The following is a 25397-nucleotide window of genomic DNA, read 5'->3' as shown; positions in this document are numbered from 1 at the left end:
TGAAGTCAAACTGGATGAAAAATGTACACGCACTTACATATTTTGCAGTTACATATTAATCTAATATACACTATATATAAATATATATATATATACTGTATATATAGGCTATATACACAGACACCGATCTACAGACAACAGCACTGATCTACAGGAGCAAAACTATATACAGACAAGTGAGAGCAGAGGTGCCCATAACAGCATTTAAAAATTATATAATACAAACCGCAATTATTATTAAAAAAATTAAATAATATATTATTATATAAAAAAAATCTGGGGTAAAAAAATCAACAAAAAACCTAATAACGCATCTTTGAATCAAATACATTACAAAATCATAGCAAAAACTGTATAATACCCCCCCCCCCCACAAATCATGTCTATCCAGTAATTTAGGATCATTTTGTTTGTTTTTGGTGTTTAATATACTTTTCTCTACTTCCATCCCTGCTACCCATTAGCACATTTTGTGTTTATGCCGGAAAAACTGTAACTGTAAAGAATGAGGATGATCAGACAATCTTACTTATGGAAGGTAATTCCCCAGGATCTGTTTCCTAGTGTCCTTTTATTTGCGCACCCATAAGCGGAGTAAAAGTCGGGCTTCCTGGGACGTAGCTCTGGAAGTTTGCTTACTTTCAATACAAAATTGAAATTATTTATTAAGTTAGACAATCATTTAATTCAATCAATTGGTCCCATGTAGCCCCTAAAGGGGTGACGTTTTCAGTCAGTTGATTTATCTGGAAATCGGGTGAGAATTCACCGGATTCAGAGTGTCTGAAAACATAAAGTACATTTTCCTGAATTGACTTGTATTATGTCTGACTGCAGCTTGGTCTGACTTAAGATGGCCGCTCTGTCAGCACGCCTCTCAACCGAGGACGCGGCGTCTACGTATTCATGTCTGTGGTCTCCCCACAGACATACGTAGTCAGTTGATTTATCTGGAAATCGGGTGAGAATTCACCGCATTCAGAGTGTCTTAAAACATAAAGTACATTTTCCTGAATTGACGTGTATTCTCTCTGAGCGCAGCTAGGTCTGACCTAAGATGGCCGCTCTGTCGGCACGCCTCTCACCCGAGGACGCGGCGTCTACGTATTCATGTCTGTGGTCTCCCCACAGACATACGTAGACGCCGCGTCCTCGGGTGAGAGGCGTGCCGACAGAGCGGCCATCTTAGGTCAGACCTAGCTGCGCTCAGAGAGAATACACGTCAATTCAGGAAAATGTACTTTATGTTTTAAGACACTCTGAATGCGGTGAATTCTCACCCGATTTCCAGATAAATCAACTGACTGAAACGTCACCCCTTTAGGGGCTACATGGGACCAATTGATTGAATTAAATGATTGTCTAACTTAATAAATAATTTAGATTTTTTATTGAAAGTAAGCAAACTTCCAGAGCTACGTCCCAGGAAGCCCGAGTTTTACTCCGCTTATGGGTGCGCAAATAAAAGGACTCTAGGAACCAGATCCTGGGGAATTACCTTCCATAAGTAAGATTTTATGATAGATAATCCTCATGCTTTACAGTTACAGTTTATCCGGCATAAACACAATATGTGCTAATGGGTAGCAGGGATGGAAGTAGAGAAAGGTACATTAAACACCAAAAACAAACAAAATGGTCCTAAATTACTAGATAGACATGATTTATGTCTATCTAATATATTATACAGTATTTTTGGTTTTGCTATGATTTTGTAATTTCTCACCTGTTTTGGTGTTTTGGTCCTGTGAATACACCATGGCAAGGTATTTATCTACTTATAATTCTGGATTCTAAGATGCATTATTAGGTTTTTTGTTGGTTCTTTTTTTCCCCAGATTGCGGTTTGTATTATATCATTTTTATATGTTGTTATGAGCACCTTTGCTCTCACTTGTCTGTATATAGTTTTGCTCCTATGTAGATCAGTGCTGTTGTCTGTAGATCTGTGTCTGTGTGTATATATATATATATATATATATATATATATATATATATATATATATATATATATATATATATATATATAGGAAGAAAGAAAGAGAGATTTATGTGTGTATAATTTGTGTGTATATTAGATTAATATGTAACTGCAAAATATGTAAGTGCATGTACATTTTTCATCTAGTTTGACTTCAGTTTAAATAGTTTTGGTTCTGAATAAATATGTGTAATCTGTCTGAAAGGTCACGATCATTGTGAACAGATGATTAAAATGAGATCTGAGCTGCCTCCTATTCATTTTGACAGCAGCTGTCTGATCTGTGGTCTGACCCAAGATGGCCGCCCTGTAGGCACGTCAGCCCAGCGGCCGGCAGCGACCAATGGGGCGTCTACGTATATGATGTCTATGTGTCTCCCCGTGCACCAGACCCGGACCGAACCTGTGCTCGTCCTTGGAGAACCCTTCTGTACTGCCGCTGGATATTTGGCCTCCCCGTTATCGGATCCGGACTGCCCTGGATAAACGCCCCTGGAAAAACGCCCCTGGATAGCCCCACACGGGCTCTGCTTATCAGCCTCATCTGCCTGCAGACGGGTCTCAGCTCCAAAGCTAGTTCGCCCTAACGATCCAGCTCTCTGTCAGGTTAGTGATCCAGCTTTTAGCAAATTGTCACATCTGCCTCCGCTGGTCGCTAGCCTGTCCCTTTGCCTCCAGGAGATTGCCAGCCGGTAAGCGTGAGCAGCGCGTCCTGAGAGCCACGCTTCTCCTCCCTTTAAATAAACTCTGTTCCCAAAATGTCACTGACCTGTTTCGGGTTGTCTTTGGGCCCGACTTCAGTACATTACAACTTCAGCATGACAGTAGAAAACCTCCAGATGCTACTCAACAAATTTCAATAATACCTGATGTGGAATTTAAAAATTAAAGCCCCTCAAAATCTCTATATTTTTTACTTACCTAAACTGGCTGGCTGCTTGTCACTGTCTGCTTCACTCTGGTAATTAACGTAACACCAACTGTAATATCACTCCACTGCCTGTATATCCCAGGCTGCGCTAACCCCTGACAAACAAAGATGTTGTAGTGATAGTGAAGCTCACAGCATTAAAAGAGTGTTTTTTGGCCTTATCTGCCAACATTAAAGGTAAAAATAAAGAGGAAAAATATTCCAAACGAATGGTGAATCATGTCAGGGAAGTTATTTTAAGGTAACCACAGACATTTAGATGTTAAAGCCTAGGTTAAAATAGCAAACTAAAGGCTGGTTCACATGGAAAGATTTTAAAATAGTTGGCAGATTTCAGATTGATATGGAGGTGGCCTGTTCTCTCATCCAAAACCCTTTTGTGAATTCAGCCAAGAGAGAACTGCCTGAATGTGTGACTTTTACAGGCATCAGGGGACTGATATCACACCAGGGTGGCCCACTATACAAAGACCTAACCCTAACCCTAGCCGCCCAGGCTTATCTTCTTCTTCTGCTGCTGGTCAACACTCACAAGAGGGTAAGATCTCTCCCTGTCCATTCCATTGGGATACCTGTCACATATGCAGGGCGGATCAAAGCTAATTTCGCAGTCTTCTGCCTAATCAGACATCGTCATCAACTCACTCTGCAGGCAGTGAGCACTGACAACGCTCTGCATGGGAGGTAAGCAGCTCAGTGACATGGCGAGTGACGCTTTAATCACGCAACACAACGATGAGATTCACTGCCAATGCTTTTAATTCTTGCATTTTAGCAATTGTATCGATTTGCATCCCTAGTTGGAATCCAACCAGAACCATTTTCTGATCCCCAGGCTTCAGCAAACCTTCATCATGTTCCAAACCAGAGAAGAACCAGAAGTCTCTGCTTCCATCTCTGACTGATTGATCAGAGAATCTCTGATAGAAAGTTTCAGCTCACAGATATCAGTTTCATAAAATTATCAGCCATCAACGTCAGATTTAATCTAAAGTGAAAACCAAGAACATTTGTTTATAGTTAAGCATTTAGATGATGCTAAATATTGATGCGTCAACATCATGATCCAGGGGAAACAAGATGTTCTGATTAAAGTTATCTGTCATTGAGAACCTAAGATCTAAGAGCAGCTGCTTCCTAAAGAGTCTCACCAGTATCTCCAGCTCTGTTTCCTACAACTCTTATACTGCGATTCTCGTCTGAAGGTCAAATAGATTACGTTTTCCACATTAATCTATTACTAAAATAATCAATAGCATCAACCTGACAAGTAATAGATGATTTTAGCAGCAGCAAAGCAGCATCTGATGCTTCTTGAACTAAATCAAAGCAGCTGGATGACGTTCTACATTTCTGTTGGACTTTCTGGAAGAAAACTGTCAAATTGTTCAGTTCTAGGATGGTTCTGTCAGAAATGAAAACCAGGATTCATTGAAGTCTTTCTGTCCATCTCCATCATCTAACATCTGATCTGTTTCTCTCTTCCATCAACAACCAGGAAGCTGCAGGAGCTTCTGATCCACAGACAGACTCACCTGGTTCACCTGCTTCAACTCTCAGGTTAACGATGCAGATGGGGTCAATGTCCAGAATCTTCCCTTCATTATTTCCTTCCTGAACGACTCGACACTCATATGTTCCTGTATCATCAGTCGTCACGTTCTTCAGAACCAAAGACACGTCTCCATTCTTCACGTCCAGCAGATCCACCCGGTTAATAAAGGATGGAGACTGATTCACTGGATCAGACTGATTGTCCTTGTACAGAAGAACATGCTGATCTGACTCCAGATCAGTTCTGATCCACTCTACAACTATAACATCTTTGTTCTCAGCTGCTCTACATGTCAGAATGACGTTGTCTCCTGGTTCTGCTGTGATGATTCTCTGACCTGCAGGAGAGAAAACAACACAGAGCAGAAGTTAGAGAGGAACTCTGAACATTCACTATAAGACAGATAATTCTAATTCTGGTTGATTAAATCATTATTAAAACATTCTTATTGAATTATTTATGCTTGAAACCAGATTTTGTGGTTATAACACCAGAACAGCTTATTTGACCCGTCCTGTTTTGTTGGACCACTTGCCTTCTGGTCATTGTACAGTGATTTTCTGTAGAGAAAATGGTTCTAGTTACAGGCGTTTCATACCAACCAGGTGTTGGTTTTTACCAAAGGAACATTTTGTATCAACCATGTATTTTTGTGTTTTTTTTGTTTGATTGTTTTTAGCAAGGGGACATTTTTCTCTTTTGTCTACTGCAAGTAGAAATGTGGTGACAGGACTGATAAATATCATCCAGCAACAGGAAGAGATTCAGGGTTTCTGTGGTTGGACAGAGATCCTGATTTTCCAGTTCTCCTAGAACCGATCTAATCAGTGAATAGAACCTAAATAGCACTACTTATCATAATAGAAATTTCAAAACACTTAACTAAAGTAAATATAAACTTATTTACAACAAATTAAGTTACATAATGGGGTTTTTAACAGACCAGGTTTGTAAAACTTTGGAATAAATTAGCAAAAATTATCAGTTAAGAATTTTTACACAAAAGAAAATACTTTAAATCACATCATACCACAAGAAAACACATAATTCTTTGCCATCATCTTCGATTAATCATACCTTCAGCAACAACCTTGGAGCTGAAACCCAGCAGAAACAACACGAGTGACGCGGATAGAAAAGCCATTTCCTCATTCAGCTCCTCGACCAGTTTAACGCTGGGTTTATCATCCCCTGCGGAACAGCAGTAAATAGTTTAACTTTAATAATAATAGACTACATTAGGAAACTTTAGCTCTTTCAGGCAACGGGTTAGGGTTAACTATCTCTAAGTTAGGAGAACCCAACAGTTGCTTCGACTGCTTCCCGAAAGGAAGCAGACAAAGGAATAGCTGAGAGGAGGAGCGTCAGACCGACGTAGTGTATACAAATTTATTATCGATTTCAGAGTCAACAGAATAAGCAATATTTGCATCACTCAACCGGTGTCTGATCTAACATTTACCTCATGTAAATACCATCACAAAATATTCTTCAATAAGTGAATAAAGACGGTCAACGCCCAGATATGAGGTCAGTGCGCATGCGTCTGTGCTGCGCTTCTTGTAAATCACGTGACTTCTAGAGAAACAAGTCTGAACTCTAGAAATGTAAAAGAGTTTATTTCCTATGAGCAAAGAGGTTGATCTTCATCTTTTTTTAATTCATCATCAAGTATTTAACTATTGAATCTGAAATATTTTCTCCTGAAATCCAGACAAAAAAATAAATCTTCTCTGACAATGAAAGAAGCCCAGAGCGTCAAGCAGGAAGTTACAGACATTTAGACAAGTAAAGTGACTAGTCGTCAGAAACAGCTCAGAGTTCAACTTTACACTAAATTAAAGTTTAGTGTAAAGTTACTGAAAGGCAAGGTTTGAATAAATAAGCACAGTTTTAATCTCTATGATTATTGACCAAATGTAAAATAAATCTACTTGTCTATCCTGTGTCATCAGAAAACAAAACACCAACCATTGTTAGAGGACGATCCCAGCTGTCAGTGACAAAGTGAAACCTGTACGCTGCATTTATCAAAGCACAACCAAGGTCCGCCTACCTGCACACAGCTCAACTGATAAACGTGTTTACATAGTTTTCAAGAACGTTTTGTGTGACACAGGCTTGAACCTGTTTAAACATCAGCAGGTCGGCTGCTTTTGTATGTATCATGGAAAACAAGTTTGTTTGGTCTCTTTCTGTCATGGTCTACACAGTTCTTGATTATTGTGTATAGTTTTTTTCGGTTACAGTTACACTGGTTTTATTGTTCCCCTGTTGCCACCGGCTCTCTCTCCTCAGTTTCTCTCCCAGCTCCTTCGCGACACCTGTGGGTAGTGAATCTACCCCTGCCTTTGTTCCAGCAAATATCCTGTGTTGTGCAATTATACACTGTTTAAAGTTATTTAATGTTTCATAAATAACTCTCTGTCTGTTAAGTATTGTCTGGTGATGATCAGCTCTTAAGCTGATATCAAGACAATGGTTGAAAGGGATGAATTTGAGCACTAACGACCTTTTAACAGCAAAACCTGCACACACATAGAATAAAGGAGTGACATCTTCTTTTCAAGTTCAAGATTTTAATAACAGAAATAAAATGAACATCCAGAGAACATCACTATGTAATCCTGTTTACCTGAATTAACACAATATTTCGATTAATAAATCCTCTCTACTAGGCTAGTGAAACTTAACTAAACTACTAAGCAAAATGAAGATAAAAAGAAGTTAAGCTAAGGAACTATTTACATGCAAAACAAAAAAAAGACAAACAAAAGTGGTTGATCATAATCAGAATACTTCAGTGAATCCTGGTTCACTGCAGATCTGATTAACAAAACAAAAACATGGAATGGAGTTAAAAAAAATCTGCCATGTATTTCAATCCATTCACAATGCAAAGCCCAAATCAAACAAAACATTATTTGTTGAAATAATATTCTGAGGACCGTTTTGTCCTGTAAAATCATTTAATTCAGAATCGCTTGCCTTTGTTTATGCAATTTTACCTTCGGCCGCTAGGGGTCGCTACAGCGATCGTCGCTAACCTGGTTAAAATCTATAGTTATCAAAATTGTCTTGAAAACCGGCATTAATATACCATATTGATACGGGAATAAGGCTCATAACACCATCGGAGGATGGCGGAGCAGAATAGTTACGCTTTATGCTTTAAAACGAACTCCTTTTCAAATGTCCGAAACCGGATGTTAGCAAGGCTAATAGCATGTTTGGCTAGCGCGACCTACCGGTTAGCCCTTTGTTCTAAACACCACGGGTTACAAACATTTCCCAATAAACGTTTTTAACTTCACCCTCAGACCGCTGCCCAAACCTCTGTCCTTTGTTTCGTGTCAGTTCGGTCCTGTTTTGGCCATTCACGGGAAGAACGTTGAAGGAGGAAGTGGTTGGCTAGCGTTAGCGGGCTAGCGCTTGGCTCTTGGCAGGCTAGCGTTAGCCTCGCAGCAGCATGTGGCTGACAGCGTGGTCTGGGTTGGAGGCCTGGTCCTCCAGGCAGACTCTGACCCCGGTTGCAGTCACAATTTAAGCAGATCTCTCCTCGGCATGGGGACGTTGCTTCTGTGCCGGCTTTTCAGCTCTGCGTTGCCTGGAACCAGCTCCGTCTGTGGTGCGCTGAGAAAGCAGAACAAAGCTGGCAGTTTCTCCCTATGCCAGGGAGGAACTGAGTTTCAGAAAGGCTCATTCTCACTCAGCTCGCGGCCTCTTTCAGGCCCCATCGATGGTTCCCGGAGGCCTTCAGTCACATGGCTCCCCCCTCTTCTTGAGTGCTGGTCCTCAGAGGGTTTGGAGGTGTGTGTCTCAGCAGCTTGGAGTCAGGAGAAGAGCGAAGAGAAGTTCTTTGTCTGTTGGAGGACGGTTTTATCTCAGCAGGAGTGGTCACAGCTGACCTCCTGCTGGGAAAAAGGGCCGTCTAAGCCTTGGGTGTCTCGTGTTACGGGTAGAGTGGAATGGGGTACCGCGAACGAGCTATGTTTAGAAACGTAACGTCACGATGACGTCACATCACGTGGTACGCAGTGGGGCAAACACCGGAAACCCGCCGCTGTTTTGCTTTAAAAGAGACGTGCGTTAGCCTAGGTTTTACTCGTTAAAACGACTGCTTTTTCCAAATCTAAGACCATGGTTTTTAAACATTATTGCTATGGAACGTGCAACAGCGACTCGAGGTACGCTGATCGGCCGCATATGAAGGATGTTTTGTTCATTACTTTCCCGAAATTCAAGAGTGCCAAGGAGAAATGTGTGCGCTTGGTCCACCGGTACGGTCGGCCTACATATGTAGCAAGCATTTTGTCGGAGGAAAGGGCCCAACTGAAGAACATCCTGACCCAATTCCAGCGACATCAAGTCAAGGTAAGAGTATTTTGGTGACCGACATGTTAATAAAGTAGCGCCTGCTACCATGATAGCATATAGGCTATCATGGTAGCAGGCGCTAACATGATACCCTGCTACCAGGATAGCCTACTCAAAAACATTTCAAATGAGACAAACATTAAACATTTACCGATTCCTGGACGGTGATTGCAAACAAAAAAAAAAAACACGGCCGACGCCGCCATGATCGCCGCGCAGGAAAAAAAAACCAAAGCTTACCGTTCATCAACTCGGTTCATTTTCCAGTCTTTTTAAGCCCTCGACACTCAAGCCATCGTTTGAGCTGAACGTTGGTGTGTTCTTCGACAGTGCGACCAGTAATCCGTGCGCCTGGAACATCGTCTTGGGAAAGTTTAATGGCTGCAAAGTCGGTCATATCGCTGGTTCTGTTGCGCTTGTAATAGCTGGTTGCTACGGGCGTTCTCTACCTGTATGCCCTACCTAAGCGGCAAAAGGGGCGTTGCTCTTGAGACGGTGACGTCACGTGCGCGGTACCCCATTCCTTTGTGACCCTTCCACAGTTCAGAATTCAATCTGAGATCAATTATTTTGATGATCCTGGCGGTAATATCATAACACCTCCAAGTGTTTAAGCTCCTCTCATTTGTTCTCTCCTTGCTGGTTACTACTGCTGCTTCATTTCACCGTGCCTGATCACTTCCTCATTGCTCCCCAGGTCTGTGTTTTGTTTTGCTCTGGCTCCTGTGTTCTTCAGTTTTTGCAAGTTTAGTTTTTTTATTATTATTATTAAAACTCACTCAGAATGGCTCCCTGCCCTGGTTTCTCTGCATTTGTTTCCTACCACAACCTGACACTTTATCATGCATACCTCGACCTGAAAATCATGATCCTAAGCATGGCAGTAAGTTCTCAGTGGAATGCCTTAAAAGTAATAAAAATATGGTCTCCTAGTTCAACTATCTGCAGTTCCAAAGGTGCACATCACATCCTGAAGAGAAGGCCATACATGTTTGATACAAGACAAACGTGGGATTAAATCACAATAACTGGTTATAAAAGGTTGGGGTTTGTCTTACATAAAGATATTTTCTGAGAACATTAAAACTACCAAAATTATGACAGTGAGTCTGAAGCTGTCCTGGGGAGAAAGCAGCTTACGCCAATGTTTAAAGGACAGCAGTTTCACAATGGGGCTTCTATCAGTTGTATCAACTCTGTAACAAGACAGTCTTAATGACAGAATAAAAACCGATGTTTAAAGGTAGTAGAGAAAAAGGGTAATTAACACAAAGAAAGCATAAGGCAAATGGTGTCCCACAAGCCAAATCAACAGACACGTGAGATGGCAGTCATACAGTGAAATTGATTGATTTTTTTTTTTTACTCAAAAAAAGTTATTTGAACATTAGACGTAACAGGTGTGAGCAAACGCTAGTTTATATTTCATCCAAATCCATTTTTTTGTGTAATTTCCCATGTGTTCCCGCTCTTCTTGTTATGGAAATATATAATTAGCTGTTGCGTTAATCAGGCTGTAATTTAGGGCTGGGGTTGAGTGCTATCCGTTGAGATTTGGAACTCTCAAAAAAAAAAGGGGGGTACCTTCTTTAGTATCTCAGCTGATGAAATTAAATCCTGATATGCCTGGTTGTGAATATGTTCGCTGGGAAAAAACATTTAGTAAACTATTTGCATGTCTCTCAAGAAGGGGAGAGGAAGAGAAAGCAATAAAAATAGGAATTACAAGATCAGTTAATTAAATTGCAGTTACTGGAAGCAAAGCAGACAGTGAATAAGAAAAACACAAAAGATTGAACATGTGATAGTATCAGCAGTTGGGTCATCTGGAGCTTCAATCCTGAAGGTGTCACGTCAGTTTAATTCACTCCAAGGAGGAGGCTTGCCTCCTTCTTCTCTCTCTTCTCTGTCTAATTGTAGGTTTGCTGGTCCTGGACGTGGAACCAGATGACAGTTTGGTGGTCAGTGTGGGTCCGAGGGGGGAAGACAGTGAATATAGCCGACCTGTGAGAGCACCCATCGACTGTGGTTGCCCTGGACATTGGGAACTTTGGGCTGTTTCACCCCACTGGCAGGTCAGCCCGGCATGGTGCCACCAAATCCTAACGTGGCCCCACCTTCACAAGGCCAGTACCAAAGCATGGGCATGACTCTTCTTATGGACAATATTGACACAGCCCTGAGGAGGAATACTAAGCAGCATGAGTACTGCAGACCTGTGCCACTCGCATTCTTGTTGTCTTCATTAAGTTTTCTGGCAATGCATTGAACCTGAATTTCTATGAAGGGTCACTTAGGTTCCTGTTTTTAGCTGTAGTAAAGGCCAGTTAGAGTAAAAGGAATAATAATAATAAATAAATAATAAAAGTAACAAACAAAGAAACAGTCCATGCTTAACTTAGTTGAATAAACAAAATGTACAATGTTGCCTTTTACAAATGTAATAATTGTTTCCTTTGAACTATGAAGTTACTTTCAATTTTCAAATTGCTAAAACTAAAAGCAACATTTTAGCCTTAGCTAAAATGTTGTAGTGTGTGACATGATTCATGAAACATACTTGTCCCTATCAAATAAATGAATAAATAAATAAAAGGAATCAGTCCTTGCACCCATCCTCTTCATCATCTACATCCTCCCCTCGGTCATGTCATCAGCCACCATGGAGTCTCTCCAAAAAAAGTAAAAAGCAAAGCAACTGGACTTGTTTTTCGTAGTTGAAGATGTTACGCTTCCTCTCCAGGAAGCTTTCTCAATTCAAAAAGTCTGGGGTAATGATGAGTACCAAGCTTTATACTACTGCCCAAACAAAGGCCTTGTAATGGCTTAGATAACATGCAAATTCAACAGAAACAGGTCCACCCCTTAGTAATGGGCGGATGTTAAAGTCATTAAGCCAGGAGATTGAACCGAAACTGGTCCACTCCTCTGTAACGAGGAGTCGTTAGGGTCATTATTGGCTTGTCTTAAAGGAACAATGTTTTGATCACCAATATGAGGGTGAGAATTGTGGTGATGATTGGCCGGAATTAATCCTAAAACTGTATTGTAATTTTTTGAGAGTTGGAATCTAAGGCCCCCTCCTCTGTTTAAGGTTGTTTTTTCTCTCTTAACATAGATGGCTTCTGTTAAGGGAAATAAATATCTTAGTTGTTATATTAATCAGGTATTTGTATGGAAGTAATGAGGAATAGCTGGCCTTTTAAGACTGTCTCCCTTTGAGGGCAAAATAAACATGCAGCATGCAGGATGTGCTAAGAGCCAATTTACAGTTGGGAGAGATAATTTGGCTTGACCCCTAACCAAGAAGAAAAGCCTCTTTGTTCGAAAACAGATAGCCCCAAATCTGAAACCACCCCCTCCCAAACTAGGCAGGAGGGGTAGTCAGCCTATTAAAAGGATGTCTTTGCGAACCTTAGATTAAAATTGCAATGCCTGGGAGAAGCGTGTAGATAACAAGGGTAATGTAACTTTTGTCTCCTTTGGAATTCCAATGAATTAAATATGCATATTTTAATGTTTGCCTCTGATCAATGTTTTCTCCTTTACTGCCAAATCTTAAACCGGGGTAAGATGGGCCTTCAGAGATGAGCAGTATTAGGCCAGTATTAATATCTACACTTTTGTCACACCCCTTTCAAACATCTGTCTTCTTTGCCCAAAATGTGAACATGTTGGTCCTCAAAAGAATGTCCTTTGTCCTTAAGGTGTAGGTGGACAGCAGAGTCTTGTCCTGAGGAGGTAGCTCCCCTGTGTTGAGCCATGCGTCTGTGGAGAGGTTGTTTGGTTTCTCCAATATAAAGATCAGAACATTCCTCACTGACTGAACTGCATACACCACTCCGCTCATCTTAGGTTTGGGGGTTTTGTCCTTGGGATGCACCAGCCTCTGTCTGAGGGTCTTGTTTGGTTTGAAATGTACTGGGATTTTGTGATTGGAGAAAATCCTCTTGAGTTTTTCAGAGACTCCAGCAACATATGGGATGACGATGTTTTTTCATTTATTCTTCTCACCATTATGTTCTGCAGCGGGTCTTTTGGATTTTCTTTTGGACAAAAGCCCAGTTAGGGTACCCACAGGTTTGGAGGGCATCTTTGATGTGTTTCTGTTCTTTGTGCTTCCCTTTTGTTTTAGTAGGGACATGCTCGGCCCGGTGTTGTAATTTTCTGATGACAGAAAGTTTGTGCTCCAGTGGGTGGTGTGAGTCAAGAAGAAGATATTGGTCTCTGTGAGTGGGTTTCCTATACACTTCAATGTTGAGGTTTCCATCTCCTTCCATGTTCACCAAACAGTCCAGAAACGGTAGCTTGTTGTCGTTGGCTGAAGAGGAACCAGCCATGGTCCCGAGGCCCCAGGGGCGCCCTGCCCTCTGGCGGGGGGCCAGGCCCTGCGATGCATCCGGCAGGAATTAACCGGCACCTACCCCCAGACACAGAGTACCACCAATACACCAGTGGGCCAAGGCGCCAGGCAGTAGAGGGGGGCATGATGGGGGGGTGCAGCAGCTCCACACTTAGCGGAGACTTGAGATGTCCTTGGGAGCAGTTCAGACTTAAACCTGACAAGTAAAAAATGATGTTCACACATTCGCATATACCACTCACATCCCATATTCCCAGGTCCAGGCACCAGCACCCCAAAGGGGTACCAGGCCCCCAGACCTGGTAGGTGAATCCTAAAATCAAGATGGGGGGCTGTACCTCCACAACCCAACCTACCCGGTTCCTGCTTTGGTCCCGACCCCCCATCCCGTAACCAGACCAGACGACCCCCGGGACAAGTGGGGCCAACATGACCCGAACAGGCTGCTCAACCAGAGCCCCCCCCCCCCCCCACCACGCATAAACTAACAGCCCCACTGCCTCCCCCTCCATACCCTAGCCACCCCCCACCCATTCCAGGTGAGAGCAGAAGTGTCAGCCCCAGTCCCGGCAAGTCACTCAAGCCCATCAACAACCGCATGCCAAGACCAGGTGGCCCACTCCTACTCCGGGCCCCAGACTCCGGGTGGCAATCGGGGAACAGAGGTGTGAGAAAAACCCTGATCCTGCTTCCGCCTGCTCAAATGTTGTGTTGTTGCATGTTTGCTGGGAGCAAATGTACTTTTTTCCCATCATCTCATAAATCAATCATTCTACCTCTGTGATGTCAGTGTGAAAAACTGTTGAAAATATTTGTCAGCTTATTACTTCACTATGTATTGTCAACACCAGCAAAGATGGTCCCAGTAAAAGATTAATGGGTGAGCATTTTACTGATATATAAGACTGATAACATAAAAAAATTAATGATTTTCAGCATTTTATTAGCTTAGTTAATTATCAGTAAAAACACTGAAAACATGTTTGTTCACCCACAGATGTCCATGACATCCAAGGTTCTTTCACCAAATCCACAATGAAATAAAACTGTAATTTTACTATGATTGAAAACAATCAACAGCAGCAGAAGCAGTAAACCGATTTAGGTTTAAGCTTTGACTTTCTGACTCACTTGCTGGCAGTACAGGTTTAATCACGGAGACCATGAACTGTCCTTAAAGTCACCTTTTCAACAGCATAAAAACTACTGAACATACACTTTCCAATAATTTCCAATAATAATTTTAAAATAGCAGAAAAAAGACTGAACACTAGTTTTTTGCCATCATGTTTCTGTTTAAAACCTTTATGAACCCTGCTTGGACTGCGATCAAGTCCCCGGTTGGAAGCTGTTTGACCTGGGAACACTGCTGGAAACTCTGCAGGCTTTCCCTGCGTGGCTGTGTCCTGAGGGCCTCTGCACAGTTTGAATGGGTAATTTTCCGATCATCTTTTCTCCTTCAAAAGCTGAGGAACGGTTATAGGTAGTCTGATACTATGGCAGTCTGCTGTTTAAGTTCCAATGCTAGTTTCACAGAAAACAGACTTCACTTAGCATGGCCGGCACTGCAAATGTTTGTTTGTAGCTGTTACGTCCCAACTCATCTAGGGGGAAGGGGAAGTAGCATTTAAAATCAAAACCAGGAAGGTTTATTGTCCAGTTTGGGTTATGAACAAAAGAAGTTGAAACAATAAATACACCCCCAAAGGACACAACACAAATAACAAAAGAAAAACACAAAATGACTTAAGACCACAAAACCTAGTCCAGGGGTCCGTTCTTCGTACGTCGCTAACTCAGTTAGCTGGATTTGATTGTTGACGATTTGGCATGATCTTGAATCGTTTGGTTCTTTGAAACTCATCCTGGACTTGTTGTCATAGCAACATGTGCGCAAACTTAGGCCTGCTCGCGAGCAGCAGGCTTATTTCATGTAAACAGGATTAGATCGCAGCTTTATAAGCGGAGGAGATGAGGAAGTCTGTCCAGCCAGTGCACTTAGACCACCTAGTGGCAGAGGACGGGACAGAATTGTGGAACACCATTTTTTAATGTTTAATAAAAGACAAAACAAATAATGCTTAGTTCCCGTCGTTTTATTTAAACAATTCTTTATAAAGAAAAGACAGCAAGTCATCTTTTGTCTGCAATAAGAGATAGCTATGTAAAGTCAGCAATACTACTGTCAAATGGTGTATTAGAACTTACTCTGAAGGTCTTTTTGAAGCAACTCGATCTCTAGTGCAATTTTTCTCTTTTTCAAGTTGTGGAGTTTGATTTCTCCTCCTAATTTGTATTTTTTTTCGGGTCAAAATAATTTTTTTTCCTGGCTTTAGCAGACTTTGAGGTGTTACCTGTCGTTTTAATCAATGACTCAAATTCGGTATAACCTCCATTAAAAGCTCTTGTTCTGCTTGGGAGAAAAACTGTGGGCGTTCTTTGGCCATGCTGAACAGCCAATAGCAGCGCTGCTGATCATTGTTTCTACTATCGATGCATTTCCCCTTTTAAACAAACACATGAACGCGCAGTTATCTCAGATAACTTAATCCAGCCATACTAATCATAAACAACAGGTGTGTTCGAAGAACCCAATTAGCCGGATCAGAATTAGCCGGATGAAATCATCTTGGATGACTCATTTGATCTCGGATGTTGTAAGCAACGTACAAAGAACGGACCCTGGCGCTACAAACAGCATCGGGACTTAACAAAACAAAAAGGGCAAAAAGCAAAATAAACATAGCCTACACCACTTTAAAAGACAGCTACTTTGAACAAGACCTTGTAACACAACCGTCAGTTAACAGGTTCACAAAGTGTCACAGCTAAACAATATTGTTTTGAAGGTCAACAAGCTAAACCACCCAGCAAAGCGGTAAGCTGCTCTAAAACACAGCTGCCCTATCTCTGTGGGAGAGCTGGGTTTAAATAAAGAGGTCTCTCCACAGATTGGTGGGGCAATCAGGTCAACATCCAATCCAGATGAGGATAATTGCAGTAGGGAGTGGCTGAAGGCAGACCAGGAAGAGACACAGGGAGGCTGGAGGTTCCCATAGTGGCACCAGCTAGCAGGAAGATGCAACTTCACCTGCAAACATGCACCCAAAAAGAAAAACAAAACAGACAAAGGCCACTGGCCGTAACAGTGGCAGTCCCCGTATTGTGAACCACTATCTAAGAGGGCTCGTGGACAAAGAGGAAGATATGCTTGGGGCAAGGTTGGTTCATAGCGGTGGCCCCGGGCTATGATGAGGGCAAATCTTTATTGCCTGTAAAAGTCTCATATATCACATGGCTTTCAACTTACAGTCTGATTTGTTTCACATGGTTGAAATCGCAACACTGATAAACCTCAATTTATTCTTACTAAGATAAATGACTCTGAACCAAACAGAGATAGAGATTGAACCAACCTCTAAAATTTTAGCCCAGAAAGGACCCCAAAACCACATTTAAAATCAGGCTGTTTGTACCTGTAACTCTGGGAGTGCTTACCTGTTTGTTTCTGGAGAGATAAGATGAGGAGCAGGGACTAGTGTTAGTGTAGGACAATGTGCTCTAGTGATGATAAGCTCAGAATCCTTCCCCTTTCACATCTGATAGGAGTTACAACAAGGCTCTATCCAAATCCCCTTATAGAGCAAAGACTCTATACCACTGCAGAAGTAGGTCAGAGCAGCAGGTTTTCAAACCACAGCCTCTATGAGACCTGCACTGAGCCACTTCCTCCCAGCTACTCAACTTTCATGTACACATGACGAGATCTGCACACAAGTCGAGCTTTGCAACCTTCAGTTCATGTGTTTGTGACTTGGTTCTGGTTTACACTCTGGCCCGCTGATCATGATGGTACACAAAACCACTATTGATATTCTAATCCCTGTATGCATCTTCCCAGGTAATGCACAATTTATTGTTGGTACTTTATCAATGCTTTTATGTTAAAATCTCACTTCTTTATGTACCTCATGTGAAGGTAGAGAGAGAGGGTTGTTACAAAGCCTCAAGCGTAGGGGAAACCACAGCAGGTTATTTACAGACAAAGCTTAGAGGTTCATTACAGAGGAAACCAATTCATTGCAGGTTTAAAGGATTCTTGTTAAGAACGATGGAAACACTCTTACTGTATCTGCTGGGTAAGTATGATATTTTTACAAGTGTTATGATTTTATAGTGTTATGATTTAATAGCAGCCAACAGTTTAAAATTATGTAAAGTGTCCGTCTTTGATTTGAAATGAACAGGAAGCTGTTTGTGAACATCTACAAAATGCAGACATACAGATACTACGTTTGTGGGTCTGATGTCGTTGTGAAAGTCAAACCTGAAATTTTAACCTTACTGTCTTCTCCCCTCAGTTCTGACCTCATTGATGTGCTGCACGACTCACCAAGGTCAGTAAATGTTGGCACCATTTGAAAACTCAATCAAAATGAGTAAAATGAGTGCAGCACTGCAGCTTTATGTGGAGATAAGTTGAATTGCTTAAACTGTATGACATGGATAACCCAGTATTGTGCAATTATACACCGTTTTAAAGTTAATTAATGTTTGATAAATAACTCTCTGTCTGTTAGATATTGTCTGGTAGATATCAGCTCTAGAGCTGATATTAGGACAATAGCTGAATTGAATGATCCGAGCACTGGCGATCTTTTAACAGCAAACTCTGCACACAAATAGAATAAAGGAGTGACAGCTTCTTTTCAAGTTCAAGAATTTATTTAATAACAGAAATAAAAAAAACATCCAGAAAACATCACTATTTAAGGCTGTTTATATGAATTAACACTATATTTCAATTAACAAATCCTCTCTACTAGGCTAGTGAAACTTAACTAAACTACTAAGCAAAATGAAGATAAAAAGAAGCTAAGCTAAGGAACTATTTACATGCAAAAGAATACAAAAAACAAAACAAAGTCGTGATCATCATCAGCATAATTTAGTGAATCCTGGTTCACTGCAGATCTGAGTTAAAGAACCAAAGTTCATCTTATAGAACATGTAATGAGCTTAAATTAGTTTAACTAATTCTGAACAACATTTGGTATGTTTTCCAACCCATTCATAACGCAAATCCCAAGTTGCACAAAACGTTATTGATGAAATAACATTTTAAAGAAAGATTTCCTGAGTAAAATCGTTAATTTTGGGAGCACTTGATTTTATCAATGCTATTATACCTCCAGGAGGTAGAGGTTACTGTAGCGATCGGTCACTAAAATTGGCTACTGCTAAAGTTAAACAAAACATCTTTAAATCGACATTAATATTCAATAACAATGCTGTGATAACGCTCATAGCACTATTGAACGATGGTGGAGAGAAACGAACAAGCCTTATGGTTGAAACAAGCTTTTGTTTAATAGCCGGAAATCGGAAGTTACCAGGCTATTAGGACTTTGGCTAGTGGATTTTTGCCACTAACTTTAAAAACGGCTTTATTTTTTAGCCATAATGAGTGTGCTGAATAACATAAACGTTCATTTCCAACCAATATATGAAACCCTTGTGGAGATAACGTTTGTTATGACCATAAAAACACACTGGAATCATTTTGCAATGGCCTGATAAAGAATGCTAGCATTGAGCTACGTCTGTTAGCTCTTTGTGTTTAAAAAACACCAAGTAAATGTACCATGGTACAGAGTGAAGCTGTCCTCCACTACACATTTAACTTGCAAGTCAGATTTATTTTATTCTGCAAAGAGCCAAAAATTTCATTTTTAACAACACAGTTCGCCACATACATATATATGCTCCACATTCAAGTGTCCTCATTCTCTGAATTACCGACAACACACAGTGAAATTCTGAAGTAATAATTGAATTAAGACAGCAGACTTGGACCCCTGGGGGAACCTGGACCTTTCTGAAGTTCTCTTCCTGATATCTTGGCTTATTTCTTTTGATATCACCTTGAAATCAAAAGAAATAAGTTGCGACACACCAAGGTTCTTTGTCTGAAAGATTTGGTATTCACTATTGTGGACTTCTAGAATAATAAACAGACTCTTGAAAAATAAACCATACTTCAACATGTTTAATATAAACTCTGCCCGTAACAAGAGGGATGTTCAATCAATCATTCTGTCCAGTCTAATTATGTTAGGCTCTGTGTCTCCAGTGACCGTTGTTTATCTATGGTTTCCATGGTAACTGCCTTTCTCAGTCCAGTTTCTGTAATCTCATAATCCTACTTGGTCCTTTGCTCTCAATTTCCATCCATCACTTCCATATCTTACATATTTCACCCTCAGGGAAATCCCACTCTTGGCCAAACTGAGCCAGGAGACCCCCTGTTGAATCTCAAAATTATTATTATTATTATTATTATTATTATTATTATTATTATTATTATTATTACCACCAAGTCAGATCGAGTCAGATAGTGAGCAGAATACACTGACCCAACTGGGTAATCTCCTGAAACGTTTACATTAAGGTTAGATTTGTTTTATCATATCTTTTTAAACCTTGCAGAGTAACTGTCCCTCTCAAAATCTTTTACGGTTCGCCTCAACTTAGAATAATTAGATATCGTCAAATAATGTTTAACATGGCATTTTATTTCCCTGAAGCACACTTCATTTCTTATTCAAGATGTATTACAATTCTGACAAAAAACCTTCCCTCAAAAAAGCACATCATATTCAATTTAGTACCAAACTGTCATGATTTTGTCTTGGATGAACCCGGACAGATTACGCACACACAGAGCTGGTTTAAGAGAGTTTATTGCAAGCAGTGGATGATGATGATGACGACAAGAATCAGAGTCAGTAACCAGACAAAGATGTAGGATGCAGGAGCTGGCTGGCAGGAGCAGAGCGGAGAGACTGACCAGGAAACGGGGAAGCTGCGCTATTACAGAACCGGGAGTGAGGCCAGAGTCCATTAAGACAGGAGCGGATGTACAGAGTCCAGCAGTGCAGCAACCAGGAACAGGACAAACGGGAATCAAGATGAGAGGACAGGAGCAGACAGGCACGATGTGGGAGTGACTGAACACTGTAGCAGATTCCATAGCAAAGCAGAGAGGGAACTAGAGCTCGGCAATAGAATCTGATTAATGACCAACAGGTGTTACTGACTGCAGAGGGAGTGAAGTGAAGGCTGAGTGAGGCGAAGGAGGAGCTGAAAACTACCAGAAAATAAAGTCAAATCATAACTAAAACCCTAACAAGGAGGAAAAACTGAAAACTAATAGTAAATAAAAGCCAAGTCAAAACTCAACCCTGACACACACAGACTTTTGATTAAAGTTAAAGCATTCATTAATTTAATTTGTTTATACATTTATCAAAATAAGACCGTCAGCCTTACTCTGAAATTTTCAGAACCTATTAATCATCTCATGTATTGCTTCTTAAAGTCTATTTAATGCCTCCCTTTTAATGGACGGGTTTGTGATCAATCATCATTGTTGCAAGCAATTTCCTATCCTCTGTTATTTTTTAATTTACCAAAGGCCAAAATCAGAGATAGAATCTCTGGTTTGTTTCTGTTTGCTATTTTAATTCTAATAATATTCTATGATTACAGTATAATTGTCATGATTTCACAGGATGACTCTAGTGCAAGCACAATTACGGAAAGCAAAGTTCACAGGTAAGAAGTTCATGTGACACACATGACTGGAGGTTGTTTGGTTTGCAAGAGGTGGGACTGGGAGCGCATTGGGTGAAGAGGAGGATGTTCTGGGAGTAAATGCATCCGCAAAAGGGCTTGGCTGCTTACTGGTTTCAAGAGACTGGTGCTTTGACCTAGTGTTTTCAGGAGAAGTGGGTGTGGAATGTTGAAGGGTGGACTTGAGTCAGGGGTGGGTGAAGGAGCAGCAAGGAGGCTGAGAATGAGACACTGAGAAGGAAGCACTGAATGGAGGAATTAGCATGGAGCCTTAGGATCCAGGAAACTTTTTCAGGAAGTCAAGGTTGTGAGTGGTAGTTGACCAAATGGCGTCTGTCTCAGGAAATCCACATACTGCTCCTTAACAAGCACTGATGAGCATCAGCTGAGCACAACACCTGCCAATCACACCCTGCAAAGGAGGAAGGTGAGAAAGCAACAAACACAAGCTTGCGGATGCAAAAGTACCACCTTCCCTACTCCCTAACCATCCCCTCAACGGAGGCCCCCCGGTGGCTGAGAAGAGGAGGCAGAACGGCCTTCAAAGTCAGATATGAGGGTACTGCCAAGAATAAATAAACAGGTAACTCAATAACAGTCCTGTTGACAATAGCCAGCCTTATCCACCATGAACTGAAGACCCTGACCCCGAGGACAGACACGACTATCCGCTGCACAGTAAAGGCAGGATGACGTCAATGACCCAGGTAGGAGGAAGGGTAGCGGCCAGAGGGCACAACGAGCTGGAGTGTTTTGGTTTTAGCTTTGAAATGTGAAAGACAGGATGGACACAAAGATGAGATGGAAGCTTGAGACACACAAGAGAAGGGCTAATGACAGACTGAAGAAAATCCTTAGACAAGAGCCAGACTTCTTGGCTTGGAAAATACGTTGGAGCCAGGATGAATCTGCGGTCAGCCAGCATTTCATTCTGTGTGCTGTTCGGTCAAGCGTAGCCCTAGTCTGGACCCATTTCCTGTAACAATTATTGAGGTGAGTTCTGACTGAAGGAGTGACTGAATCAGAGAATCAGGAAAAGAAGAAGACAGTTGGAAGTCGAGGGAAGCCAAAAAAAGAGAGTGGCCAGTTGCAGCTTAAATGTGTCCATTATGGGTGTATTCAATCCAGGGTAATTTGATACTCCAGGAGATTGGGTTATTGGTACAAACACACCAGAGGGAGTTTTCCAGCTCCCGGTTTAGGTGCTAACACTGACCATTAGTTTGTGAATGACATCCAGAAGACAGTTGTGGTTGGGCTCCAAGAAAGGTGCACAAATCATTCAAGATCCAGGAGAAAAAAATTGGGATTCATGGTTGGAGATGATCCCAGTGGGAATGCCGTGTAGTCTAACAACATTCGAGAAGAGGAGTCAAGCTGTCTCAGAGGCTGAAGAATGTTTTTTTTTTTTTTTTTTTTTTTCCTTCCCAGTGTCCTGTCTAGCAATATGGCAATAGGAATTGATGTCTCAATGCCAGATAGAGCTCGACAGATTTTGCTTTTACAAGTGGAGCGAACAGCTCTCGCCATAGTGCTCCACTTGATTTATGCTTGTAAATAGCTTTATTATGATTCCTGCAAGGAGAATTTCAAATTATATGGACATGACAATGGGAGGAATGGGAAGAATTTTTTTTAGAGCAACAAGTTTGCAGGCAATAGAAAACCTATCTATGATAGTTAAAATAACAGTCATGTTTTTAGAATTAGGGAGGCTAGTAGTAATGTCAAGCGATTTGTGAGACCAGGGCCGACAGGGCAAAGAAAAAGGCTGGAGTAACCATGCAGAAAGATGGTGAGAAGGCTTTCCTTGAGCATAGACAGTGCAGGAAGACACACAATCCGCTGTATCCTTAAGAGATGGCCAGCAGAAATAACGATGGAGGATTTCAAAAGTATAGCTGACTCCAGGATGACAGGAGAACCGAGAAGAGTGAGCCCACTGGAGGACCTTGGAGTGAACTTTACATGGGAAAAAGAGACAGTTCGGATCTGGTTCTTTCACAGCAGCTTCCTGAAGGAGTTTTTCAGAATCAGATATACTTTAATAATCCCAGTGGGAAATTGTAAGCACTTTGCATTGTCTTTGTACTGAATTGTGCTATATAAATAAATTTGCCTTGCCTTGCCTTGCCTTGCTGTTTCAGTACAGGTGTAACCAAACTAATATACCCAGAGTCCTGATAGCAGTTTACTATCAACCAGAATTTATTAATATATTTCTGGGACAGAAATACAACACACTTCAGTATCCTTTAACATTTATTGATACATAATAAAACAATAGTATGGACAAGGACCTTATAATGACAATTCAGCGCTGTAAATCACAGAACAACTTAAAATCTTCTTTGAAACTAGCAAAGGAGATAACTTCTGTAATTTTAATTTTCAGGAAATATTGTCCTTCCGTTCTGGAGTATCTACTGAAAAAAAAAAAAAATCACCCGTTCAGGAGTCCAACAAACAAACAAAAAAACCCTCCTAACTGTTGTTTCAAAAATAAAATAAAAGCTGGCCAGCAAAATAAAATAAATTAGAGCCCTTCTCCTTTTATTTCGTGTTCATGTGTATGTAGTGCAGAGGGGAGCTGGGGAATATGTCTGTGTGTTGCCTGCAGGATGATCAGGAAATTTCAAGACGTCCTCCGTGAGCACTGGGGCACCTCAGCCAAGCTCTCTCTCCCTCTCTCACCCGTGTCAACCGACCGCCGTATCTTTGGTCGCTCTCTCTCCCTCTTTTGTATCGCCGCAACTAACAATGAAAAGTCACAGTTGTGAACTGGAGGAGCACAGATGTGTCGCTCTGGTGTCTCATACGTTGCTTAAAGCCCACGATTTTCACTCAGGGCAGCAAACCAGCAAACTGTCGCAAAACCGCCACAAACTGTTGCAAACTGTTGTGCAATTATACACTGTTAAAAGTTATTTAATGTTTCATAAATAACTCTCTGTCTGTTAAGTATTGTCTGGTGATGATCAGCTCTTAATAAATCCTCTCTACTAGGCTAGTGAAACTTAACTAAACTACTAAGCAAAATGAAGATAAAAAGAAGCTAAGCTAAGGAACTATTTACATGCAAAAACAAACAAAAGACAAACAAAAGTGGTTGATCATAATCGGAATACTTCAGTGAATCCTGGTTCACTGCAGATCTGATTAACAAAAACATGGAATGGAGTTAAAAAACATCTGCCATGTATTTCAATCCATTCACAATGCAAAGCCCAAGTCAAACAAAACATTATTTGTTGAAATAATATTCTGAGGACCGTTTTGTCCTGTAAAATCATTTAAATCAGAATCGCTTGCCTTTGTTTATGCGATTTTACCTCCGGCCGCTAGGGGTCGCTACAGCGATCGTCACTAACCTGGTTAAAATCTATAGTTATCAAAATTATCTTGAAAACCGGCATTAATATACCATATTGATGCAGGAATAAGGCTCATAACACCATCGGAGGATGGCGGGGCAGAACACTTACGCTTTATGCTTTAAAACAAACCCCTTTTTAACTGTCCGACACCGGATGTTAGCAAGGCTAATAGCATGTTTGGCTAGTGCGAGCTATCGGTTAGCCCTTTTGTTCTAAACACCACGGTTTACAAGACATTTCCCAATAAACCTTTTTAACTTCACCCTCAGACCGCTGCCCAAACCTCTGTCCTTTGTTTTAGTGTCAGTCTTGTCCAGTTTTGGCCATTCACGGGAGGAGTGTTGAGGGGAGGAAGTTGTTGGTTTCTTCTTGGCAGGCTAGCGTTTAGCCCTGCACCATGATGTGGCTAATCACAGCGTGGGGAGGGAATGGAGGCCTGGTCCTCCAGGCAGACTCTGACCCCGGTTGCAGTCACAATTTAAGCAGATCTCTCCTCGGCATGGGGACGTTGCTTCTGTGCCGGCTTTTCAGCTCTGCGTTGCCTGGAACCAGCTCCGTCTGTGGTGCACTGAGAAAGCAGAACAAAGCTGGCATAGACGGATTCCTTCACTTCGGCATCTGTTTAAGCAAAAGTGAGAGACTTATCTTTGAATTGGCTGGCAGTTTCTCCCTATGCCAGGGAGGAACTGAGTTTCAGAAAGGCTCATTCCCTTCTGCTCGCGGCCTCTTCCAGGCCCCATCGATGGTTCCCGGAGGCCTTCAGTCACATGGCTCCCCCCTCTCCTTGAGTGCTGGTTCTCAGTGTGTCTCAGCAGCTTGGAGTCAGGAGAAGAGGCTGAAGTGATCTGGGGACTCTTTGTCTGTGCTGTGTCTTATCTGTTAGGAGGTCTCACAGCTGACCTCCTGCTGGGAAAAAGGGCCGCCCAAGCCTTGAGAGTCTCGTGTTACGGGCAGAGTGTAATTCCTTTGTGACCCTTCCACTGTTCAGAATTCAATCTAAGATCAATTATTTTAATGATCCTGGCGGTACTATCACAACAAAACTGTCGCAACAGCACTGAAAGAGCAATGCACCTTGAACGCACCAAAGAGTAACTCTAGTAACCTCTAGGTTACACAACCGCCATCCTGGGGGACAGTTTACTGAGGCCATGCTGCCAAGGACACTATTTACACAG

At 41.5% G+C, this 25397-nt stretch overlaps 1 protein-coding gene across 1 annotated transcript in view; it reads right to left on the bottom strand.

Annotated features, from left to right (window-relative positions):
- The window catches only part of LOC118559011 (coxsackievirus and adenovirus receptor homolog), an 86221-nt gene that overhangs the window by 13161 nt on the left and 47663 nt on the right, over positions 1-25397 (bottom strand). Inside the window, exon 3 of the mRNA XM_036129682.1 lies at positions 4520-4804. Within this exon, the coding sequence (XP_035985575.1) occupies positions 4520-4804 (285 nt within the window). The remainder of the gene's footprint in view (positions 1-4519; positions 4805-25397) is intronic.

Source organism: Fundulus heteroclitus, unplaced genomic scaffold (genome assembly GCF_011125445.2).
Source record: "Fundulus heteroclitus isolate FHET01 unplaced genomic scaffold, MU-UCD_Fhet_4.1 scaffold_200, whole genome shotgun sequence".
NCBI lineage: Eukaryota > Metazoa > Chordata > Actinopteri > Cyprinodontiformes > Fundulidae > Fundulus > Fundulus heteroclitus.
This window is presented reverse-complemented; position numbering and strand designations above follow the sequence as displayed.